The sequence below is a fragment of the Peromyscus leucopus genome, chromosome 3 (assembly GCF_004664715.2).
Source record: "Peromyscus leucopus breed LL Stock chromosome 3, UCI_PerLeu_2.1, whole genome shotgun sequence".
NCBI lineage: Eukaryota > Metazoa > Chordata > Mammalia > Rodentia > Cricetidae > Peromyscus > Peromyscus leucopus.
Window position 1 is genome coordinate 141,110,324 of NC_051065.1, and position 23,841 is coordinate 141,134,164.

Consider the following 23,841-nt stretch of genomic DNA (forward strand, 5'->3'; position numbering starts at 1 on the left):
TGGTAACATAAGGAAAAATTTCCAAGAGTCTGTTACAAAATTAGGAGTGGAGGAACGTCAGTCACTTCTTTTTACTAGTGTTTTTTGCTAATACACTGATTTCACTTTCTCTGTAGATGTGTTATATTTTAGTATTCAAATATCAATTATGAACGTGATTGCAGCATCTGAAATGATACATTGTTTCTTTCCTTTGACATCAGAATCTGCTTTCATCATGCAATTTCCTCTTTTCAGTTTGGTTAAGAGGAGGGGCAAAAAGTCATGAGCTTAATTAAGTATCACCCAGAGGCGATTCAGCTCTGCCTTTTCTCTTGGAGCTTCTGAGAGGATCAGTCCAGGGAAGGCCAACTTGTTCACCCACCTGGGGGATAAATTCCCTACACCAAAATCATTTCTGGGTCGAGACACAGGTAACAGCTACTTTTATTGTTTTTCTATCACTCGAGAGAATTTCAGATGTTGTGACATCAGACTGAAATTGCTGGGGAAACCGTGTTGGTTGTGTTAGATCTGGTTGACTCTGGCAGTATGTGAAAACTGGAGTTTAGCACTGCTTATTTTATTTTTGAGTGGGCTATGACTTCTGCTGTGTGCTAAGAGAGTTAGGTAGAGGGTTCTATGGAGTTCATTACTCTTTAGCTGCGTCAAATGTTTATATATTATCCATCTTAAAGAAGTCATAACAGGAATCGGGTATAATGGCTTAGTGTGTAAAGTACCCACTACATGCTACACAAGCCTGACTGACCATCTGAGTTTGATCTTTGGGACTCACATAAAGATGGAATAAGTGGACTCACTTGGTAAAGTTGTCCTCTGGAAATGAATATGAACCTCGGCTCAGGCATCCCCTTCCCCCCAAAAAACACCCAATAACAATAAACAACGATTTTGAAAAGGAATTCTGTGATAGAAAGTTTCCTTTTTTCACAGCAAATAAGGGTAAATTTGAATAATTTCAGAAAACTTCATAAATTAAAATACTAGAGAAGAATCAATCCATGCACTATTTGTTTTCTATATTATCTGTTGGCTACCACCTCAGTTATGAATGTAAAGGGCAAGGTGAGTTACAACTATTTGTTATTTAATAATTATCGCTATCTATTATCAGATTGAATCTTTCATGGGCATTAGCTAATGACTTCTTTATAGTGACAAAATGCATTTTCATATAGGGTCCTATGGCAACATCTTATACTAGAATATAATATGTGAAATAATCATGTACATGGAATGATTTGAGACTAAAATTTCAGGTTTTTTTCCTGCTATGCCCCTCTTTATTGCTCCCACACCCCACCCCTGGAATCCCCTTTTGTTTTCCTGGTTGCTACCATCACTCCAAGTTCTGTAGCATATCTGAAGAGTTGGAGCTAGGAGCCTCAGATGTGAGAGAATATGTAGTATTTGTCTTTCTGTGTCTGGATTACCCCATGCAGTAGGATCTTTCCTAGTTCCATGTATTTACCAGGACTGACCTTGGAGAAGAATGTGTAGTCTAAATCTGGGTGGAGAGGTTGGATAGCTTAGGTGCGTGGACTTAACGAAAAAAGTATGTATGTGTTTTGGAGCCCAAAATGATAATTACCTGCAGTATTAACCTTCATATATTGTTTTGGAGGAAAATTCTGAGAGTCAAATACAATTAAAAAGACTGCAAGAACTTTCCTTTTATATTCAAATATTTATCAAAATGTATACACAAGCTGGGAGGTGGTGGTGCAAGCCTTTAATCCCAGCGCTCGAGAGGCAGTCAGGTGAATCTCTGTGAGTTTGAGGGCAGCCTGGTTTACAGAGCAAGATCCAGGATAGGCACCAAAACTACACAGAGTAACCTTGTCTCAAAAAATAAAATGTATAAACAATTTTAAAGCAAAATTTTTAGATATTCAGAAATCTCTGACTGTTGTTAAAATTGATAGTTTAAAATGCTTCAAAGATTTGCGGTGGTACCAATTATGCCTAACATATTTTTTATGTTAAATATTTTAAACAAATAGGCTGTGCCAATATTACAATAACTTAATAGTAAATTTTTAATTCTTTTTTGAATTTCCTAATAATAAGTGCTGTGAACATTAGAAGTATAAATGTCAGAAATCTTCAAAGACTTCTCACATCTAGTGGAAATCATGGTCAGTCCATGTGATTTAGGGTGTTTGGATCATTAGGGGAATTAATCAGACCCCACCTCTTCCCACCCCACTGCAGCATCAGATCCAGGTACCTTCCTGAAGGTGGACATTTTAACTTTTTCTTTAGAAATCACTCAAGGCCAGGTTGTAACACAAAACATACTTCATTTCCTCCCACGATGGGTGATGACGAGATCACTTACACAACTGTGAAATTCCATAAGTCTTCAGACTTGCAGAATCGAGGAAGGGCTGATGAGAAGCAAGGGCCCAGAGAAGCTGGCCACAGGGGTAAGTGTTTTAAGTGTCTAAATTCACCTGTTTTATGCATTCTAACTTTTGACATTTGAAAACAGTATCCTACTGGCTTCTATGGAAAACAATAACCCCTCCATTTTAGGTGGGCTTGGTGATGCACAGGGGGAGGGGAGAGATAAATGAGTATAAGTCGGGGAGTAATCATGTACAAAACTGTTCAAAAATAAGTTTAAAAATTAAGTGATCATTCTTAAAAAGATAAAAGGAAAAGAAAACAATAACTATTTGTAACTGTTAGCTGGTAACAGTGAAAGCCAGATGGATAGAGGAGATCAGTAGGCATCTATAAGAAAATAGTTGTTGAAAATTAACAAGTGAGAAGCGAATACATTTCATCAATTTGAGAAACTGTTAGGAGGGTTTTTTTTTTTTTATTATTATTAGTCTAGTCTAGAAGAATTCTGAAACCTTTAAAAGTAACAAACTAAGCCTGGCGGTGGTGGCACACGCCTTTAATCCCAGCACTCGGGAGGCAGAGTCAGGCGGATCTCTGTGAGTTCGAGGCCAGCCTGGGCTACCAAGTGAGTCCCAGGAAAGGCACAAAGCTACACAGAGAAATCCTGTCTCGAAAAACCAAAAAAACCAAAAAAAAAAAAAAAAAAAAAAAAAGGTAACAAACTAGAGTCTGAAGAAACACCAAACGTTCTAGAGAAATGAAATCTTAAATGCAAAGTACACATTAGGAACAATACTTTCACTCTAGCAGAAGGTGTTTTAGTAGTCTTAAATATTTCTAACATCTAATGCAATGATACAGCAAAAGTATTCCATCGGAAGAGGAAGTCTCTTTCTGGGAAGAAGCTGAAGAGAAGGGATGAGAGAGGGTAGTGGGGATGAGGATGACTAAAGCACATTATCATTTGCAGAAATGTCAAAGAATAATTAAGTTTATTAATAAAAAAGAGAAAATCTCACTTTTCTGTTCTTTTTTTCTGCTTTCTCTGCATGAACTGTATCAGGTGAACTCCAAGCTGAGAACTTTAACTTCTTTGATACAGTGATAATCAGAGGTTTGACTTTCAGATTCCCAACACCTCAGACACACAAAGATGTTTAGTATAGTCTAGGGGAAAAACAGAACTTATGAAAAAAAAAAAAAAGATAGAGTTGACTTCTAGGCCCCAGAATGGATAAGCACGTATACAAGTCAGCTCCATAACAGGCATGGTTCCCTATATTTCTTAAGAACATCCATTCCATGGCCGGGCGGTGGTGGCACACGCCTTTAATCCCAGCGCTTGGGAGGCAGAGCCAGGTAGATCTCTGTGAGTTCGAGGCCAGCCTGGGCTACCAAGTGAGTCCCAGGGAAGGCGCAAAGCTACACAGAGAAACCCTGTCTCAAAAAAAAAAAAAAAAAAAAAAAAAAAAAAAGAACATCCATTCCTCTTCACTTCCTCCTCATCCTCAGTTAAGCTCCCTTGGTAGATTGCACACTCCAGTTTGGGATCATCTACCTAGACTATGCCTGTACCTACAATGCTTTCTGAAGGATGCACTTTTGATCCTGGAGAACTGGGGGAGGGACACGTGCCTATTATCTAGCTGTTCTAGGCTGAAGAAGGAGGATTGATAATATAAGACCAAAGTTAAAAGAAGTTTGAAATCCTGTTAAACTTCACACATGTAGGATTCCTATATTGGGTGCATTTTAGGTAGAAATCTACAAATTTTGTAAGCACATGTTCAGTCAGCTTGTATGATGGACTTCTGTAAAACTTTGAAACCAATATCCCCTCATTTCCATGCTATATAAAATTATAACTAGTATTGGGACTTGCTCTTTTCATGGTGTTCATTTTCTTGCTTTGCTTTTTGTTTGTTTTGATTAAGAGTGTTTAGTTCCATGGCACCTCATTGCAATACCCCTGGGAGTCCTTTGTTCCATTCTGCTGGTGACAGTTGCCGTGTTGGTGACATACAGTGAGTAACTGGTATACATCTTCTTTGCCTTTCTACCTAAGTAATATCTTCAGTCACTTATTATGCAGTTAACACTCTCTGTCCATTGTTCTGCCTATAATCAGGGGATGTGTCAGATTGCTCTGGATTGTGTTTTTTGTTTGTGTGTTTTGTTTTTGATCTGACTAACTGTAGTGTCTTGTTCTCATACATACCTAGTCTATTAACTCCGGGGCTGTTGGGAGCTTCCTTATTTATTTATTTATCATTTTTGGTAATGTTCTTTTTGAGGACTTGATGGTAATCTACTTTCTGAGTTTAGGTGATTGTAAATAGCACATAAACATTCTGTGAGAAACAGCTGTGCAAAAGAAATTATGATATTCTTTTTATTTTCCTCCATATATATTAAGGGCACGGTTAAGTGAAAAGACTTCATCTGTACAGAGACATTAAAGCTTGAGCTTTATTGAATTCCTTCACATGTTTAGAGAAAATCACTCCGAAGCTCTGCTAAGACATGGCTACATATCTGGATATTTTGCTTTCCCTCCAGTCCAATGAGAATTGTGCGATTTCTCAATGTTTCTTAGTTTACAGTTTTCATGCTGTGTTAAGTATTCACTGAATATTTTACTAGTTATTTATTTGAAAGATTTTTGCTATGAAAAACTAAATCATTGGAAGTTGTGGTACATCCACCACAATTTTATTCAGCTGTATTATTTGCTTTACATTAATGTTACCCTGATAGAGAAAAATTTGTGTTTCCATTCCTATAGTGAGTTAATTGAGGTGTTACTTTCTAAATGTCAAAGCACCAGTTCCAGTATAATATGTGTTGGTTGTCCATATTGGCTTTCTCTGTTATCTTAAATTTCAGTATTTAATCCTTATAAGCACTTTTGGTGTGATAACTGCTAGTAATTTTAGTTTTTCAGTATAGTCAAGAAAAAAATGAATTGCAGAGATCTCTGAATAATCTTCATCAAGAGAAGAGCACCATGCAAAATGACAGCTACTTAAAGAAAGAAATGTTTCAAAATAAATCTATAGAGTGTGATGCCCTCAAAGACCATCTGTCCTCCCTCAACAGAACACTGAACAGATGCTACCAGGAAACTAAAGTTGTTTTAGATTATAAACAGCACAGAGGTAAGGAGAGGATCTTGAATAAAGAATTGCTTTAATCTCTAATGTTTCCTTCCCAGAAGATTTGAAGTCCAATTAGCAGCTTAAAATGCTGGTTATCTGTGGGTTAATGGCTTAGGGATCCTTATCTCATGAAAGGGCCTGGAACTCCAAATATCCCTGTTTGAATTCGTAGAGTCTTATAGCTTCTATAACTCAGTGGCTCTTTTGGCTTTATTGCTCTAAGGGGATGTAATTGGAAGTCAGCACAACTGACAATTCAGGTTCATTTGGTCTGTAGGCAAATTTGAATCTCCAACTCTGTTGCTGACAGAACATGGAAGTTTCCAGTAAGATTGCGTTCAACAAATTCTTAGGCTGAAATGGACTTAGAGCATTTATATGTATTCAGTCATAAAAATAATTGTCTGTATCTGTTTTTTCATTCTGCCTTGGTATGAGTTGGCCTGTTTGTGACCATGGTGAAGCTCCCTGCAGCTCATTTTGCAGCTTCAAAATGGTGTCCATACTTGTGTAACTGTCAGTGACACAGTGAATGAGGCCAGAAAGATGAAAATATCAAGCTTTACAAGGAGCCTTTCTTACCTTGTATTGTGACTGGTTAAATTTAATTGCAACAGTTTATCATTCATCAATAAATATTTTTCTGAATTTATAGTTTATGCAGAGCTTTTGCATATGATCTCACTACACCATGATAGAGGTTAAAAATTATTATGCAAGGAATAATAATATCTTTCAAACTGCTACATTATAAAATGATAGACAAAAGTGCCAAATTTTTTAAAAATATTTCAGACCCATGAAAAATATTTTGTGTCATTTTTTAAAATAACTTTATCATCTGTAAATTGTAGCTTATTGCTGTAGTACCTGTCCTTAGGAGTCTGAGATAGGAGGATTATAAATTTGATGACAATCTGGACAGCTTAGCAAATTCCAGACCAGCCTGAAATACACAATGATACCTCTTTACAGGAAAACAAAGGTTGGAGATACAGTTTGTTAATAGAGCATGGCCATCCCCAGCCCCTCCCTAAACAAAATAATCATATGGAGGTGTTATCGCTACACAAACTGCATACATTTTAATGTATTCAACTTGACATGTTTGGGTATGTGGGCATATCACTGAAGGCATCAACATAATTAGGAGAGTAGACCAACACCTTTAAAAGCTCCCTCATGTGTCTCTTATTTCTTTTAAGGTGAGAGCATCTAACACAGACCACAGTACAACCTTATGTGCACAATGTGTGTGGATGAACTGGGGGCACAGTGCATTACCGCAGGTCTAGAATTCCATCACCTTTGTAACTGCCTCTATGCAGCAAGTGTTTGTTCCCCATACTCCAGCTCTAGTATCTCACAAGCCTCTGCTTCTTAGAGTTGGGCTGTGTTAAAACCCTTATCTGAGTTGAGCCATAAAGTGTGGTCCTGGGCCTGACTTTAACCTTGCTCCATCCTCGAGTTATCCATGATCATCACTTAGTTGCGCATCTCTCTTTCAAGGTGTTGAGGTATGAGACATGGTTTCATTCTGTAGCCCAGACTGTCTTAGAGTCTATTTTATAGCCAAGGCTAGCATGGAAGTCACTACTTAGCCTAGGCTGGCCTCAAACTGGTGGTGAACCTCCTGTCTCACTGTGTGTAGTACTCAGGTTATAGGTATAAACTATCATGACCAGGCAATTTACTTCCCTTTAAAGGATGAATAGTATTCCTTTGTGTGCATGTGCTATGTTTTTTTTTCTACTGCTCTATCCACAATGGAAACATCAGCTGTATATATATATATATATATATATATATATATATATATATATATATATGTACTGTTATAAACAACACTGCATAGAGCATAGGTGTAAAGTAATCTCTTAACATTCTGGAGTTTAAATTTCTTAGAGCTCTGAAATTTTACTTAGTTATTGATGTTTAATTAAAACAGTGCTCTGAAAAGAGACTATTAGAAAATAAGACTGTTCATCATTCCCTTTTCTATTGTAGGCACAAGTGTTGAAGGACACTGGTTCTGCTATGGCATAAAATGTTATTATTTCATCATAAACAAAAAAATCTGGATTGGTTGTAAACAGAACTGCTGTGACCACAGCTTATCCCTTTTGAAGATAGATGATGAAAATGAACTGGTACTGTAGACTCTTAACATGCCCATTTCTTCTCTTAGTCGCTGTCTCTAACCCTTAAATAGTGAGATGCTGAGCCTAGCCAGGTCTATTGAAAGAGAGACCCGTAAGTGTTTTATATGGTTTGCCTGTAATATGAGCAAAAACTGCAGTAAGAGTATCCTAGGCTACTCCTTCTTGCTCCTGGCTTAGTGTCAGGACACAGGGTCTGTTATGAGCACACTGGTTACTAAAGAGATTGTCATGTCTTTGCAGGCTCCTCCCTTTCTCAGGAGTCTACAAGAGAATCTCTCAGAGAAACATGTTTTCCTGTAATAAGTTTAAACCTTTGGTGCAGCACATCCTGTGACTGACAGTTATGTATCTCCATAGAGTGCCAACTACACCCAGAGAGGCCACTGTCTAGGGCTTTCTCTTTGGAACTCATCAGTGAGATTGCCTGAGATGAGTAATTGGAGGACAATAGAGAAAGTAACCGACCTCTGGGCCAATTTGCAAAATGGAAATTATATGAGATCCGTAGAATTTAATAGTTTTACCAATCAGCTCCATGATACTTTTCAGTGAAACTGTCAGCAATCATTACTTCATACTATTTTTATGTTTTTTGGAAAAATATATCTGTTTTTAGAAATGAGTAATTAAAAGAAAAAAGGTACCAAGATACAGACATTTTCTATTTAAATTATTATAACAAAATCTCTTCTAATATGAAAAAGATATTTCTCTAGAAAATGCTTGCAGGATAAGCTTGAGAACTTTGTCCTTTAAAACATGGTACAAAATTTGTACACCAATTTCATATATGTATAAAAAATACAACAAAATAATTTTTAATGTTAAATAATTATGCAAATTGTCATTTGTTATATTAATCATAATTAAATTTAAACCCATATTTTAAGATATATTAAAAAACTTATGTAGATATCATGCCATTTTCATATCACATGTCAGACGCTAAATTTTTCCAAATATCTGTCCCTTTCCTCCTTAATTTCTGTCACTCCTAGGTCTGAACTTCAAAACTGCTTCCTCTCTGGAGCATGGAGGTTCATGCACAACTTTTCACACACGATTTTTTATCTTAGTGAATTTGCCATGAAGACAAGCATTACTTACCATATGAACACTACCCACATGCCTCTGTAGTCTTTGGGAATACACATTTGAATAATTTCATAGAGTGTCAGAAAATTTTTAATGAAACATGTATGCAGTGTACTGACTTTTAGTAGTCACAAGCAGTAGTATTGTGAGTTCAGAACTAGCCTTGGTTATATAGTGGGACTTGGTCTAAAGACATAAATCATTTCATAAATCAGTATCTCTAGACACCTGAAATTTTTATTTTAAATAACTTCTGTAGCTGACATCAGTTTTGACATAATTGAGCTACCAGAGGGAAATCACTTTAAAAATGAACTTGGAGGGACTGAGGTGCTGAAGGAAGGGATAGCAGAGAACTGACATAAGAATAGCTGGGACCTGTTATCTTTTTTTTTTTTTTTTTTTTTAACGTTCTTTCCCACCCCCCTTTTATTTTATTTTACAATACCATTCAGTTCTACATATCAGCCACGGATTCCCTTGTTCTCCCCGCTCCTGCCCCCTCCCCCCCCCCAGCTTACCCCCATTCCCACCTCCTCCAGAGCAAGGCCTCCCCTGAGGACTGAGATCAACCTGATAGACTCAGTCCAGGCAGGTCCAGTCCCCTCCTCCCAGACTGAGTCAAGCGTCCCTGCATAAGCCCCAGGTTTCAAACAGCCAACTCATGCAATGAGCATAGGACCCAGTACCACTACCTAGATGCCTCCCAAACAGATCAAGCCAATCAACTGTCTCACCTATTCAGAGGACCTGATCCAGTTGGGGGCCCCTCAGCCTTTGGTTCATAGTTCATGTGTTTCCATTCTTTGGCTATTTGTCCCTGTGTTTTATCAAACCTTAGTTTCAACAATTCTCGCTCATATAAACCCTCCTCTGTAGCTTAAGTTTTCCTGCCTTGCCCACAGTCAGGCTGGGTAAAGCCACGAGGAACCCAAGAACAGGCTCCCACAGGACATACAGAACATCCCACAGCACTCCTCTTTCTCACTAATTAGACTCCCGGAGCTCCACCCGGGGCCTAGCCATGGATGTCTGCATCCAGATCCCTCATTCGTTGGATGGGGTTTCTAGCATGACTATTAGGGTGTTTGGCCATCCCATCACCAGAGTAGGTCAGTTCCAGCTGTCTCTCTCGACCATTGCCAGCAGTCCTTTGTGGTGGTATCTTTGTGGATTACTGTGGGCCTCTCTAGCACTTTGTTTCTTCCTTTTCTCATGTGGATCTGTTATCTTATTGTTTTCTCACCAAACAGAGGAAAACTTTATAATCAGATGAGTGTTTTTTTTCCTTACAGAAGTTCCTTCAGCTCCAAATGAATACAAACAATTACTGGATTGGATTAAAATATGATGAAACCAAAGGGAAATGGCTATGGATTGGTGATGGCTCATTTAAACAGTGAGTTTTCTGAAACTTCACACTCTAATACTGGTGCACAGTTGTGATGATGGTGTGCAAAAGCTTTTCTCTCATTTCACAATGCTTTTCTCTTTGTCAGTGGAGCTCACAGCTAAGCATAAGATACATAAGGCAGTGTTTGAGCAAGCATCAGACAGGGAAGAAGAACAGTCTAGAAGCTGACTGCTAGTGATGCAGTAATGAACACAGCTAAGGATTGTGTGTTCTAAGATGCAGAGAACACAAGGAAATCAACAACTTAAGATCACTTGAAGGGACTAGATTCATCCTGATAGATACTATGAGTATGAATATCTGAAACATTCACTTCATTTGTTTCTGTAGTTAGCTTATATAAATTGCTTGTTATTTATAAATATAAGAACATTTTTGCATATATATACATACATATACATATATATGTATATATACATACACACATATATTGTGTGTGTGTGGATATATATATACATATCTGCCTTCCATTTCAAGATGTCATATCGTAGACTCCAAGTGTTATGTTATCTGGTAGAAAACTATTCATTGACTATCTTTATTAAGAATTTTTTTTTCCTGAATATATCTCATATACATAAAATAAAATATGCTCATATCCTTCTCTAGCCCCCCAAGTTTACTCTGCTTCTGTCCTAACATGTGCCTCTCTGACTTACGTTTTTTTAATTAAAGCTGTCCCTCGGTGCATGGTAGGGCATCCACTGAAGCAAGGATATCTGCCAGTGGCCACCCCGCCCCAATAAGAATTAATTTCCCTTTTCCAGGAACTGTCACCTAACAATAGTGATTACTTGAGTGGTAGTAAATACCTCTTCATCTATGCAGGAATTTTGTCATGTCCAGAAAGTTGCTTTTCACAGTGCTTTTTTCCTTATCAGATTCTTACATCCTGTTTCCTCTTCCTTCCCATTTCCTGAGTGGTGGTGGTTTTTGGGGAAAGAGGTTTAAGAAGATGACCCCTTTATGGCTGAGCACATCCAGTTTGACCAGTTCTGCTTCTCTGCAATGACCACCTGCCCACTGTAAAAAGCTTCTCTCATGGAAGTTGAGAGCAGCCCAGGGCCAGGCCATAAACATAAATATTAAGAATGAAATTTGATCACATGACCACTTAGCAAAATGATAGTAGCAGGTTCCATACAAGGGCCCATGACTTTGGCAATCATGGGCTTTTGATTTGGGTTACAATATCAAGCACAACATACTTCAACTCCAATAAAAAAAGCAATTAGTTATCATCTAAGGGTTGTTCCACTGGGCACATCTTACCTAGCAGGTCAGTATTGTGGAATGCAGGATCCAGTGCTGGAAAAGACCACTCAAATCTTTTCTCCCTTTGGAAGTGTGAATGTAATTGGCCCACATAATCTCATAGGGAGTCGCACTATTAGTAGTTGTGTCTTTGTTGGAGTAGGTGCAGTCTTATTGGAGGAAGTGTGTCACTGTGGGAGTGGGTTTTGAGTTTTCCTATGGCTTTGATACTGCTGAGTGTGTCAGTCGACTTCCTGTAGCCTACATATCAAGAGTTAGACAGTGCCTAGTCTGCCTGCACACTGCCATGCTCCCCACCATGATGACAATGGACTGAAGCTCTGAAACTGCAAGGAAGACAGCTCAATTAGATGTTTTCTTTATAAGAGTTACAGAGGTCATGGTGTCTCTTCATAGCAATAAAAACCCTAGCACACTAAGACACTCCCCTAGCATCCTGCAAAGAAAGCTAGCACAAGTTTCCTGATTGGTTTGAGATTGATTTCTCTATGTCCTGACACCAAGTGTGTGTTGTCTTCAGAAATAGGGTGTTTCCATGTAGTTATGGCGGAAAACCAAGGGTACAGCAACAGCCTGGTTATTTGTAGACCTCTGTAGTCTCCCTGACCAGTAATTCTTTTGGAAGTATCTCATGCCTTGCACTTTGATTTTTTTTATTTAATAACTCATATCTTCTGCGCATCTAACTCTTTTTAAATTATATTTTGATATTTTTAAATTTTATATTTTCCATAAAATATATTTTGATCAGGTTTTCATCCCTCCTTAATACCCAGTTCCTCCTCACCTCCTTCCCTACTCACTCAATTTCATGTTATTTCTTTCTCTCCCCAAAACAAAAAGAAAATAAAATCAAACTTAAAAAAAATCAACCAATAATACAAAAATTGTCTAAAACACACACACACACACACACACACACACACACACACACACACACACACACGAAGGTCCCCAAACTATGAAAGAAAAAAGGAGTCTGTTTTGTGTTGTTCAACTAGTGGGTATCCATAGACCCTTTATACATCATTAGTTTTGGTTGATCCTTCCTCTATTCTCTCCTGTCTATTATTTTCCAGTACGCATCCAATTTTATCCTTTAATCCTAAGAACCTCCTCTCTGTCTTCATATCACATATTTGTTATTTTTCCTGATTATTGATTTTTTTAGAGATACAAATTTTTAAACATCCCCAAATAATTCTGTGTTTGTCCTTTAATAACTTTGTTGGCTAGTTACATTTTAAGTTGCCTTTTACATCATTTTAAATGAATTTAATTTTTATTGTTGTTGTTGTTGTTTTGAAACAGGGATTTATGTCCCCAGGCTGGTTTTGAACTCTTGATCCTTGTATCTCCATCTCTCAAGTGCAGAGACTACAGGCAGGTGTGGCTGTTTTGCATCCCTTTAAAGATAGTAATCACGCTTATTTTAAGTGTGTTAGTTGGTAATCCTATTGTCTATACTTTTGTGGGCTTAATGTACTGTTTCTGCTGGATTTTGTTCATGATGGCATTTTCTTTTTGGTGTTCAGTGATTTTCTTTTCCAATTTCTGCAGAAACTATCTGAGGCATCAACAGTGGTGACTTTCTCAGGAACCTTTCATTCAGTGCCTGAGAACATGGCAGGTCACTTCTATTTAAACGTGGCACTGCCAGTGTGGACAGCTAGTTTCCAAATACACACGAAAATAACTTCCTCTCTCTCCTCCAAAGACACTTTCAAGCAGGCTGTCAAAGAGGTGGCTGGACTGTTACAGATGTATCCAGATCATCACAGAGTTGGCCAGAGGACAAAAGACCTTATAAGATGTATAAATTTGTTCAAAATATACAGATTAACATGATTATTATTAATTTTGTTTTTTTTTAATATGAAGTATCATTTTATACAGGCTAGCTCTGCTCCTTTTCATCTACCTCCTAATCACTAGAATTGCTGGTATTTGCCTTTGCAAAAGGTCACAGTTAATGAATTTGTTTGTATCCTACAGTACCATACAGAGTGAAATGGGCAGGTGGTAACATTTAGAGTACGGTTCTAGTGGCTAAAAGGATGTCTGCATCCAGATTAAGTGATCTTTGTAGACCTTGACTATGCTGCAGAACTGTTCTTTGATTATGGTGTGATTAATAGGGCCAAACCTGAGGCTCCAGTAAGGAATCCCAGTGGTCAGAAGGTTTCTGTGGCCACCACAAGTATTTTCTCCAGTGGGAAAACACAGAAGCTTGGACACCTGCTTAGAATATCAGCTTCTAATGAGCCTCTTGAGCAGCTGTGAGCTTGTGTTTCTTGGGTAGAGGTCGCCATGGGAGGGAAAGTTAAGAGCTCATGATACAGAATGTGCACTCTATGTGTGTCTTGTGAAGAGTTACTATCTCCTGGGTCTTTTATTCTTTGCCCATGTTCAACACACATGCTTTATTGATTGTACCCATAATCATACCTCATGGCTGACTAATGTGTATACTCATTCCTACTGTATTACCTGTTCTATGATCTATGAGCCACTTAGTTTAATTATCTTCCTTTTCTGTTCCTGTTGTAAATCTAAATCCTCTATTTCCATGTGGTTTAAATCCAATGTTAAATGTAGGCAATCTTTTGTTAAAGTTTTATCCCTTTGCCATTTCAGCCCCATGGAGTTTGGTAGCTTTCATCCTCTGTCTGGTATTTCTTGACAGATTTTCATTAAGCTAGCCCTGTTCAAACTGATTGTATTTCCCTAACCAGCCTTGAACTCCTGATACTCCTGGACTCATTCTTTGGTATTTGAGTGGTCATTTTTTGTAGATTCACTATTTATTTTGCCCTGCCTATTAGTAGAAAGCCTGGCTGTCATGCTTTACTGATGCTTTGGGAGTCTCAGCTTTACTGAAGCCTCAGTGTGGTGGTATTGTGTTCCCCAAAATATTGTGCACTCTAATAAACTTATCTGGGGTCAGAGAACAGAACAGCCATAATATTAAACAAAGAGGTTAGGCAGTAGTAGCACACGCCTTTAGTCCTAGCATTTCAGAGGCAGAGATCTGCCTGAATCTCTGTGAGTTTTGGCCACACTGGAAACAGCCAAGCATGGTGGCTCATGCCTTTAATCCCAGGAAGTAATGGCAAGAGGCATAAAGGTATTCAAGGCCTGAGGACCAGGAACTAGAGGCTGGTTAAACTTTCAGGCTTTTGGGAAGTAGTTCAGCTGAGATCTATTTGGATAAGAAAACAGAGACAAGGTGAGGTGGCTGTGGCTTGTTCTGCTTCTCTGATCTTCCAGAATTCACCCCAATACCTGGCTCTGGGTTTGATTTTATTAATAAGACCTGTTAAGATTCGCTACACCTCAGTCTATATAGGAATCTGATTTCTATCTGTTCATAAATGAACTGAATTAAGTTTTAATTATTAGTCAATATTTTATCAGTGTCTTGCTCCAAAGTCCAGTCTGTCCTGGTTTATAATCCTTCTAAAACAACCACCATATTACTAGGTTATAGTCATGTGTGGCTGGAGCTACCTCTAGTTCCACCAGGGCTGGCAGCCACTCAGACTCAAATAAACACACAGATGCTTATATTATTTAAACTATTTGGCCTAATGGCTCAGGCTTCTTGTTATCTAGATCTAACATCTTAAATTAACCCATTTCTTTTAATCTATAAATTGCCACGTGGCTTGTGGCTTACCAGTATCTTAACATTTTCTTGTGGTGGCATCTGGCAGTGTTTTTCTTTCTCATCTTTCTGCCTCCCAGAACTCTCCTCTCTCCTTGTCCCACCTACATTATCCTTCCTGCCTGACTACTGGCCAATCAGCATTTTATTTATCAATTAATCATAGCAACATATATTCACAGCATACAGGACATCCCACGGCAGTCATGTATCACCTTTCTTTTGTGTTGTAGTTTTTATTAAACATTTTGAATTATCTTTCACAGGAAGGTAGTTGTGGATTTAATATTCATTGTCCATCAGAGATTACAATTGTGTTGCACACAGGGAAGTCAGATGATCACCATGTTTCAGGGAAGTCCCAATAGCTCTGAGAAGAGGGAAGAAAGAGAAAAATCAACCAAAACAACAGTCACAATCCCTCTTCTGTGACTATTCTACAAATGTCCCTTTCTCCTTAAAACACAGGCATATAAGACCTTGTCCTGTGTGCCACATACATTTATTTTTTTTTCTTTTTAAACTGTCTTTATTATAAAAAGTATCAGAAGAAAACAATTTGGTGTAAAAATGTTCCATGGCAATATTGAAAATTAATTTAATTTGCTAACAAAAAATAACAGTGTAAAGTAGGTAAGAACTTGAGTTGTGATCAAAAGACCATTTTTATTTTTTATTTTATTCCATTTATTTTTGTGGACGTATTCACATGTACTGTGACAGACAGGTCACAGCACAGGTGTAGTTAGAGGAGCGTTGAAAGCGTCACTTCTCTCCTATTGTGTGGGATCTGAGGTCTGAACTCTGGTTGCCTGGTCTGATGCCAATGGCCTCCACCCACTGAGCCATGTCACCTACCCAAGACCACTTTTTATGAGTTTAGAGAAAATGGAAATCTTTTATTGATATGCTTATGATTAATTCCCTAGTCTGTACATTTTGGTCAATAAACCTTGTTTTTAAAACCTTGGCCTGAATCAATAGAAGCTTTGAATTTAAATAACTGCCCATTATATTTTTCATTTTATAGTGATTTAATAGTAATGGATCGCTACATAAGACAGGAAGCAGTGCATTTTTCAGTTCACTGGTATAGATAATGATAACTATGTTAGAACTCACTCTTGTATCTGCAAAAAGAAAGTGTATAATTTCTCTGATTCAGTGTGCAGTGTGTAGGAAATGTAAAAATGGGGCACAGTCATCTTTGTTGGTTCCTGTGATGATTTGTGACTACTAAAAAACCAAATATTTTAACCTCAGATATCAGTCTGCTGTGCAAACAGGGTGATGAGCTGGAAAGGGAAGAAACATCCTTCTGAAATCTGATCTAACAGAACAGAAGCCACTTTCCTTCCTTGTACACTCAGCAGATTGTGTCTGTAGAATGGATGCCTTTGGTCAAAGGCCCTGAGGAATAACTCTCTTTTTTCCCTAAATGACACACAGAACTTAATACAGAACCCTAATAAATAGTGCATGTATCTCATCATCACTAGGATAAACCATTTCAATATGCATGGCTTTGACCTCTCTCTCTCTGTCTCTCTCTGTCTCTCTCTCTCTCTCTCTCTCTCTCTCTGATCCATTTGATGATGAGTTGAAGCTCCATAGATACATTAATATTCATTGAGGCCGCATGCATGTAAAAGTTCAAGACTTATACTCTTATAGGTAAATGAGTCTGAGGGAAGCCTAAGCTACATAGTATGTTTGAGTGAGATTCTGTCTCATAAAGCCTCATAATAATAATGGTTATAATAATAATACTAAGCCATCCATAAATATTTTTAGATACAAGCAATTTTTTACAACATCATACTGAAACAATTAAACTCAATAAATGTAGATTGATTTATTAATATGTTCTAATTTGTAATCCATATTCTTATTAGTTAGTTTTGTCAGTTTTCTGGATCATGTCACTGTTGATATTTCCTTATATTCAGGATCATGCAGTGCAATCACTTTTAATGTACTTTAGTTCTGAAAGTTTGACTCCTGATTGCTTGCTTTCTCCTTCCTTCTCTCTCTCTTTCTTTCTCCCTCTCTCTTCCTCTCTTTCTTTCTTTCTCTCTTTCTTTCTTTCTTTCTTTCTTTTTCTTTCCTTCTTTCTTTTTTTTCTTCCTTTCCTCCCTCCTTTCCCTCTTCCTTCTTTTTTTTCTTTCTTTTGACAATTACATTAAAAACTTCAAGTCTTGGAGTTGGAGTGTGAATGTAATAAAATGCACCCTGTGTAAGTCATGAGAAATATGAGTTTTAGCAAATATATACACCTTTATAAGCATCATTATGCAAATTAGTTTTCTGTCAACTTGACACAAGCTAGTGTCCTCTGAGAAGAGGGAACTTCAAGTGAGAAAGTGCCTCAATAACAAACATCTGGCTGTAGGCAAGTTTGTAGGGCATTTTCTTAATTAGTGACGGGTGTGGGAGGTGCCATCCCATTGTAGGTGTTTTCCCCCTGGGCTGGTAGTATTGGGTATTGTAAGAAAGTAGGCTGAGCAAATTTGAGGAAGCAGGCCAGGAAGCTGCACTCCTTTGTGACATATACATCTATCCCCACCTGGGGTCCAACCTTCAGCAGCTCAGTGCTTGAAGAAATGCACAGAGTCGACATACTCTGATTTATTTATCTGAAGGGTTAAGGAGAAAGACATTCACACACTCTCTTTTTCTCTATTTTTTATTCTGTGTTCTCTATTCTGTGGCTTTATTTTTTCCTCTGCAGCTTATGAACCCCAACAAAATTTTTAGGCAATATAAAAATCACAATGTAGTTACATTCTATTTTTCAAGTGAATGACTATATTGAATACAGGTAAAAACATGTTTAAAACTAAGTCATCCCACGGACCCACATACATTCACATCTAAGTAACTTATTATAAATTAACAGGGTGTGAGCAAGCAAGATATTTTTCTCAGCCAGTTCTTCTGCTGGCAGGCTTCATATTGTAGTTACAAAGAATAAATTACTTTATTACATATCCTGAAAGGTAATCTTTTAAAGAATCTTAAGAGAATCACAAACCTATGCTTTTACATATGAAAAAGAATCAGTCAGATCTACTTTCAATCTTTAGGGTGCATACCCATTCATCAATAGTTTTTATATCAGGAGATTGGGGGCAGAATGTGTATAAGGAATTAATGACCATCTTTGATCAACAATCAATCCTAACAAGGAACATATATCAACTAATAACAACTGGGCTGCTTTGGATATTGATCCCTAACCTAATGATTAGCTATGTGTCCTTGTGAACTTTAGATTCCTTTTTTAGGAATCTTCATCTCAAAGCTATTATCAAAACATCTTAATCTAACTTGAAGTTACTTTAAGGCTTTGTTTCAGCTGTGATGCACACTGAAACCTGTGAACCATCTCTTTACATTAAGATTAAAAGAATTTAACCTAGCTGGGCTACTGGGACTCAGTTTTTTTTTTTTTTTGTTTGTTTGTTTTGTTTTTGTTTTTGATCATTAACCTAAGCCACAATGTAGAAGTAACCATCTTATTAAATAAGAAATACAGAGCCAATGCAGAGATGAAAGCCCAAGAGGTCAGAGCTAAGAGCCTTACCCATCTGTTGCAGCTAGCCTCTTCAGCCAAGAGACCTACTTCCTGTGTGTTTGTCTTTATATAGACTTTCTGTTCTGCCTTCTCATTGGTTGTAAACCCAATCACATGACCACTTCATCATTGCCTGTCTGTACAGGCTTCCAGATCTTCTATGGTTGGTATTGAGATTAAAGGCGTGTGTCTCCAATTCTGGCTGTATCCTTGAACACACAGAGATCTACCTAGCTCTGCCTACCAAGTGCTGGGATTAAAGGCATGCACCACCAACGCCCAACTTTTGCTATGGCTCTAATAGCTCTGACTCCTGGGCAACTTTGTTTATTAACATACAAAACACATTTTAGTACAAATAAAATATCACCACATCACAGTCTATACGGCTCCTCTATAGAAACTCATGTGTTCTAGCTGTGTGACACTGCCTTGTTTTATTTTTCATCCTCTGCAGCCTCTGCTTTATCAGAGGCAGGGGCAACATTTCATCCTACCTTTTTTTTTTTTTTTTTGGTTTTTCGAGACAGGGTTTCTCTGTGTAGCTTTGCGCCTTTCCTGGAGCTCACTTGGTAGCCCAAGCTGGCCTCGAACTCACAGAGATCCACCTGGCTCTGCCTCCCGAGTGCTGGGATTAAAGGCGTGCGCCACCAATGCCCGGCTATTTCATCCTACCTTTACCTGTATTAATTTTCCACTAAACTAGCCTCTATTATAATGCCTTACTATATTTATTAAAACCCTCAATCACCAAAATTCCATTTAAACTAACACTATTATTGTATAAAATCTTTGCTTCAGTTAAACAGTACAGTTTAAGAGGAAGTCATCTTCATAATAATCCACAGGTAAAATTTCCCCGTAGAATGGGATGTTTTCAAAAGATGAGATGATCATACTGCATTAAGTGAAGTGGGGGATCTCCCCATTCCCATTCACACCATGCCCGATACCAGAGGAAAATGGCAGCAGTAAACATGTGGAGGCCCAGCAGAAGAAAAAGACACTCTGGGGTCTGTGGTCTCAGGGCCTTTCATACCCAAGATTGACCCATCAGGGTTTTGTTTCCTAGTGGGCCGATGCCCTGAAGTCAATTGCCATCTGCTGCTCCTCTGACAGAGTCACTGGCATGCATTAGATTGTGCCCCTAAGCTCCTTCCCAATTTGATTCTTACTGTAACTTCCTTTGATGATGGACTATAATGTGGAAGTTTAAACAAAATAAACCTTATCCTCCCAAGTTGCTTTTGTTCATGGTGTTTCATCATAGTAATAGGAACCATCAAACCAAAACAGAGCAGTTTTGTTACCTCCCAAAGTTCTTTTTTGCACTTTTCCACCTGCCTGGCCCTAGGCAATTAGGCATGTGCTCTCTTGTACTGTAAATTAGTATGGTGACATTCAGAGTATCATATACAATGTACAAATTTGTGATTGACTCCATTTTTCTCTGCATCTTTTACTACTATCATCATCATCATCATTATTATTATTTTAGGTAACTCAAGCTTTCATCACAAAGCAGTGGTTCATTCTTTTTGTTACCAAGCACACATGTCATATTACACAAATATAACATGATATTCTTCCACATGTGAACATATGGTCCATTTCTAAGTTTTGACAATTATGAATTATTGACAATTATGAAAGATATCATGCCAACTCATGTACAAGTCACTGTGTAAACACACATTTTATTTATTTTTAATAAATATCTTTTGTGAGCAGTTGGTGTCCTCTGGGCCCTTTCTTCCTTTTGCACATATTAAACATACACACATGATTTCCTGACTGTAACCCATGTCTCATGTCTGACTAATTGACATTCCATTCCTAATGTATCTAACCTGTTCTGTCTGTGTCCCACAAGCCACTTGGCTTCATTTATCTTCCTTTCTTCTAAATTCCTATGGTAAATTTGAATATTACATTTCTCCCCATCTAAAATCCAAGACTCAAAGAAAGTGATTTATTTTGCTAAAACCTGATTCCTTTGAAGTCTCAGTTCCATGTAGTGTGAGTGGGTTTCATTCTCTTTCTACCTTTCTTTGCCAGAGTCTCATTAGTCCAGACCAGCTTCAAACTCCTTATGTCTTGAACTGTGATCCTCCTACCTTCATCTCCCAAATACTGTGACTACAATTGTGCCCCATTATGCCTGGCTGGATTAATGATTTAGGATCTCCATTTTGAGTCTATTATTTACTCAGCTTCCTCTAACTATTAGGGAGAAATCTGGCTACAGTGCTTCCCTGATCATTTCAGGTTTTTCCCGACTCCTGTTGACACCTCAGCCTGAGTAGGCATCTGATTTCTGTCAGTTTTGTACTCTTTGCTTTTTGAGCTCTCACATAAATCACACAGTCTTATTCTTATTTATTTATAAATGCCTGGCCTTAACTTGGCTTGTTTCTATCCAGCTTTTCTTAACCTAAATTATCCTGTGTACCTTTTGTCTCCGGGCTTTTACCTTTATCTTGCTTCTGTAAATCCTACTTTCACTCTTACTCAGTGGCTGACTGGGCGGCTGGGTGGCTGGCCTCTTGAGTCCTCCTTTCCTTGTTCGTGCTCCCCAAGACTTTCTTTCCAGAATTCTTCTTCTATTTATTCTCTCTGTCTGCCAGCCCTGCCTATCCTTTCTCCTTCCTTGCTATTGGCCTTTCAGCTATTTACTAGACCAATCAGGTGTTTTAGACAGGCACAATAACACAGCTTCTCAGAGTTAACCAAATGCAACATAAAAGAATGAAACATATCTTTGCATCATTCAACAAAAATGTTGTACAGCATTAACAAATGTAACACATCTTAAAATAATATTCTACAACACATGAGCATACGGGGCCTTGTTCTGTGTTCTACACACATTTGTTTCTACCTAGCATGCTTATTGACAAAATATAAGTGGGAAAGCAGTTGTAGCATAAAATAATTCTTCAGAAATATTGAAAATCAATATTATCAGCTGGCTAAAAATTGCGAGTTTGGAGTAAGATGGGGATTTTGGTATGATCAAGAGACTATTTCTTTTTAATGAACTTAGTATAAAGAAAACATTTTAGTAATGAACTTACTACTAATAGTTCCATATTCTGTATACTTTGGCCAATATCATGATATTTCAATGAATGTTCAAAATTAAACAATTGCCCATTGTTTTTGTTCCTTAGTGAGTTGAACATAACAGTTCCCAATCCTAAGACTGGAAAATGTGCATTTTTATCTAGAACAAGACTAGATAATGATAACTGTTTTAAATCCTACTCCTGTATATGCGAGAAGAGACTGGATAAATTCCCTGATTAACTCTCCAGCAAGAGGTAAAGGTAAAATGGAATGTGCTGATCTTCATTTGTTTCCTGCAATAATTTGTGACTTCTTATGAACAAGTGTTGTGATCACAGGACTTAGACCACTGTGCAAACAGAGAGACAAGCTGAAAGAGGTTGAGAATGTTTTCCAGAATCTGACTTGACAGAGAAGAGGCCATCTTTCTTCTTGGAGGAGCACATCTTCTCTGGTGCATGGAGACCCTTTGCCCCAAGCCCCTGAAAAATCTGCTCTTTTTGTTTTTTTAAACACCCATAGAGCTAAATAAAGAACCCTAATAAACAGCCTGAGTATTTCATTATCAATAGGATACATGGTCTTAATTGAAAGCACAATTAAGAACTATAATATAGTTGTGGGCTTCAATTTCTTACTTATTACTTGATTGCTGTTTTGTTTTGTGTGTTTTGTTTTATGTAGAAGTTTTCTTCATTATTATACACATTTCTTTTGCCCATAGAATATAATGTCAAATTTGGAGAACATTTGCAAGGATGGTTCAAGAAGCTGCTGAATGTATTTTATCCAAGCCATTAGTGTTCATACCAATCCTTCTTAATCCATCTATGATAAGTTGAGGCCTGATAGAAATAGTGGTAATAATTGGAGTTGGCTAGATGTAGTGGCTTACACTCATAATCTTGCAATTAGGAGGCTAAGACAAGATTCCTGAAAAATAAAATAATGAATACAGTGAGAGTCTGTGTCATAGAACCAAACAAACCAACAAAATCAAGGCCCAAAAGTTCTTAAATATTTTCTAGGGACAACACTTCATCTTTTTCAACCATACCCAAGTGATCAGAATCAGGACATTTGGTATTAGTACAATAATTTGTTCTAATCTAGGATGCACATACTCATTCACTGACTGGATAATGTCACTCTAGGTACTTCCTCCATGTTCAGGTTCACATGCATTCAGTGCTGATGTCTAGTGTCCTTTATTTCTGAATATTTTTCTATGTTTTCTGGTGGTTTGTTGTTGTTGTTGGGTGTTAGTTAGTTAGTTAGTTAGTTAGTTTGTTTGTTTGTTTTTTCCAAGACCATGTTTTTCTGTGTTACCTTGTCTGTCCTGGTATCCTCTCTGTAGATTAGGCTGACCTGGAACTCAGAGATTTGCCTGCCTCTGCCTCCTGAGTGCTGAGATTAAACATGTGTACCTATATAAATGTGTGTGTGCGTGTGTGTGTGTGTGTGTGTGTGTGTGTGTGTGTGTGTGTATGTGTGCTCACCTTGGCTAGCCTGAATCTTGCTATATTGACAAGGTTGCCCTCAAACTCATGGAGATCCACTTGCTTTTGCATTTTTGCATCCCAAGTGGTAGGATTAAAGACATGCAATACCATGTCCAGCTGAGAAATATGAACATTTCCATCTCCCCTCAAAGTCCTTTCTTGCCCCCAATTGTACTCTCTTACACAGTAAGTTGGTTCTATTCCCATTACAGCTTTGTATCTGCCTTCTTTTTGCTCACCAAGTTTTTAACACCAAACCACAATTTCTCCTTTTTTTTTTTTTTTTTTTTTTCCGAGACAGGGTTTCTCTGTGTAGCTTTGTGCCTTTCCTGGAACTCACTTGGTAGCCCAGGCTGGCCTCGAACTCACAGAGATCCGCCTGCCTCTGCCTCCCAAGTGCTGGGATTAAAGGCGTGTGCCACCACCGCCCGGCCAATTTCTCCTTTTTAAAAATATTGTATTAATTCTTTGATAATTACATACCATGTATTTTAATCACATTCACTTCCCCTCATTCAACTCCTTCCAGTTCACTCCCACCTTCCTAACCACTCAACTTCCTGTTTT

The 23,841-nt window shown here is 37.8% G+C and overlaps 1 protein-coding gene across 1 annotated transcript; it reads left to right on the top strand.

Moving 5' to 3' along the window:
• Positions 1 to 290: 290 nt before the first annotated feature.
• Positions 291 to 22,304, top strand: LOC114701391 (killer cell lectin-like receptor 2). The gene is made up of 8 exons (XM_028881476.2): positions 291 to 413; positions 2,269 to 2,432; positions 4,290 to 4,379; positions 5,292 to 5,513; positions 7,521 to 7,663; positions 10,066 to 10,169; positions 21,877 to 22,026; positions 22,111 to 22,304. The coding sequence occupies exons 2-7, from the start codon at positions 2,321 to 2,323 to the stop codon at positions 22,010 to 22,012; spliced, it is 807 nt and encodes a 268-aa protein (XP_028737309.1). The 5' UTR covers positions 291 to 413; positions 2,269 to 2,320; the 3' UTR covers positions 22,013 to 22,026; positions 22,111 to 22,304.
• The last annotated feature ends 1,537 nt before the right edge of the window (positions 22,305 to 23,841 follow it).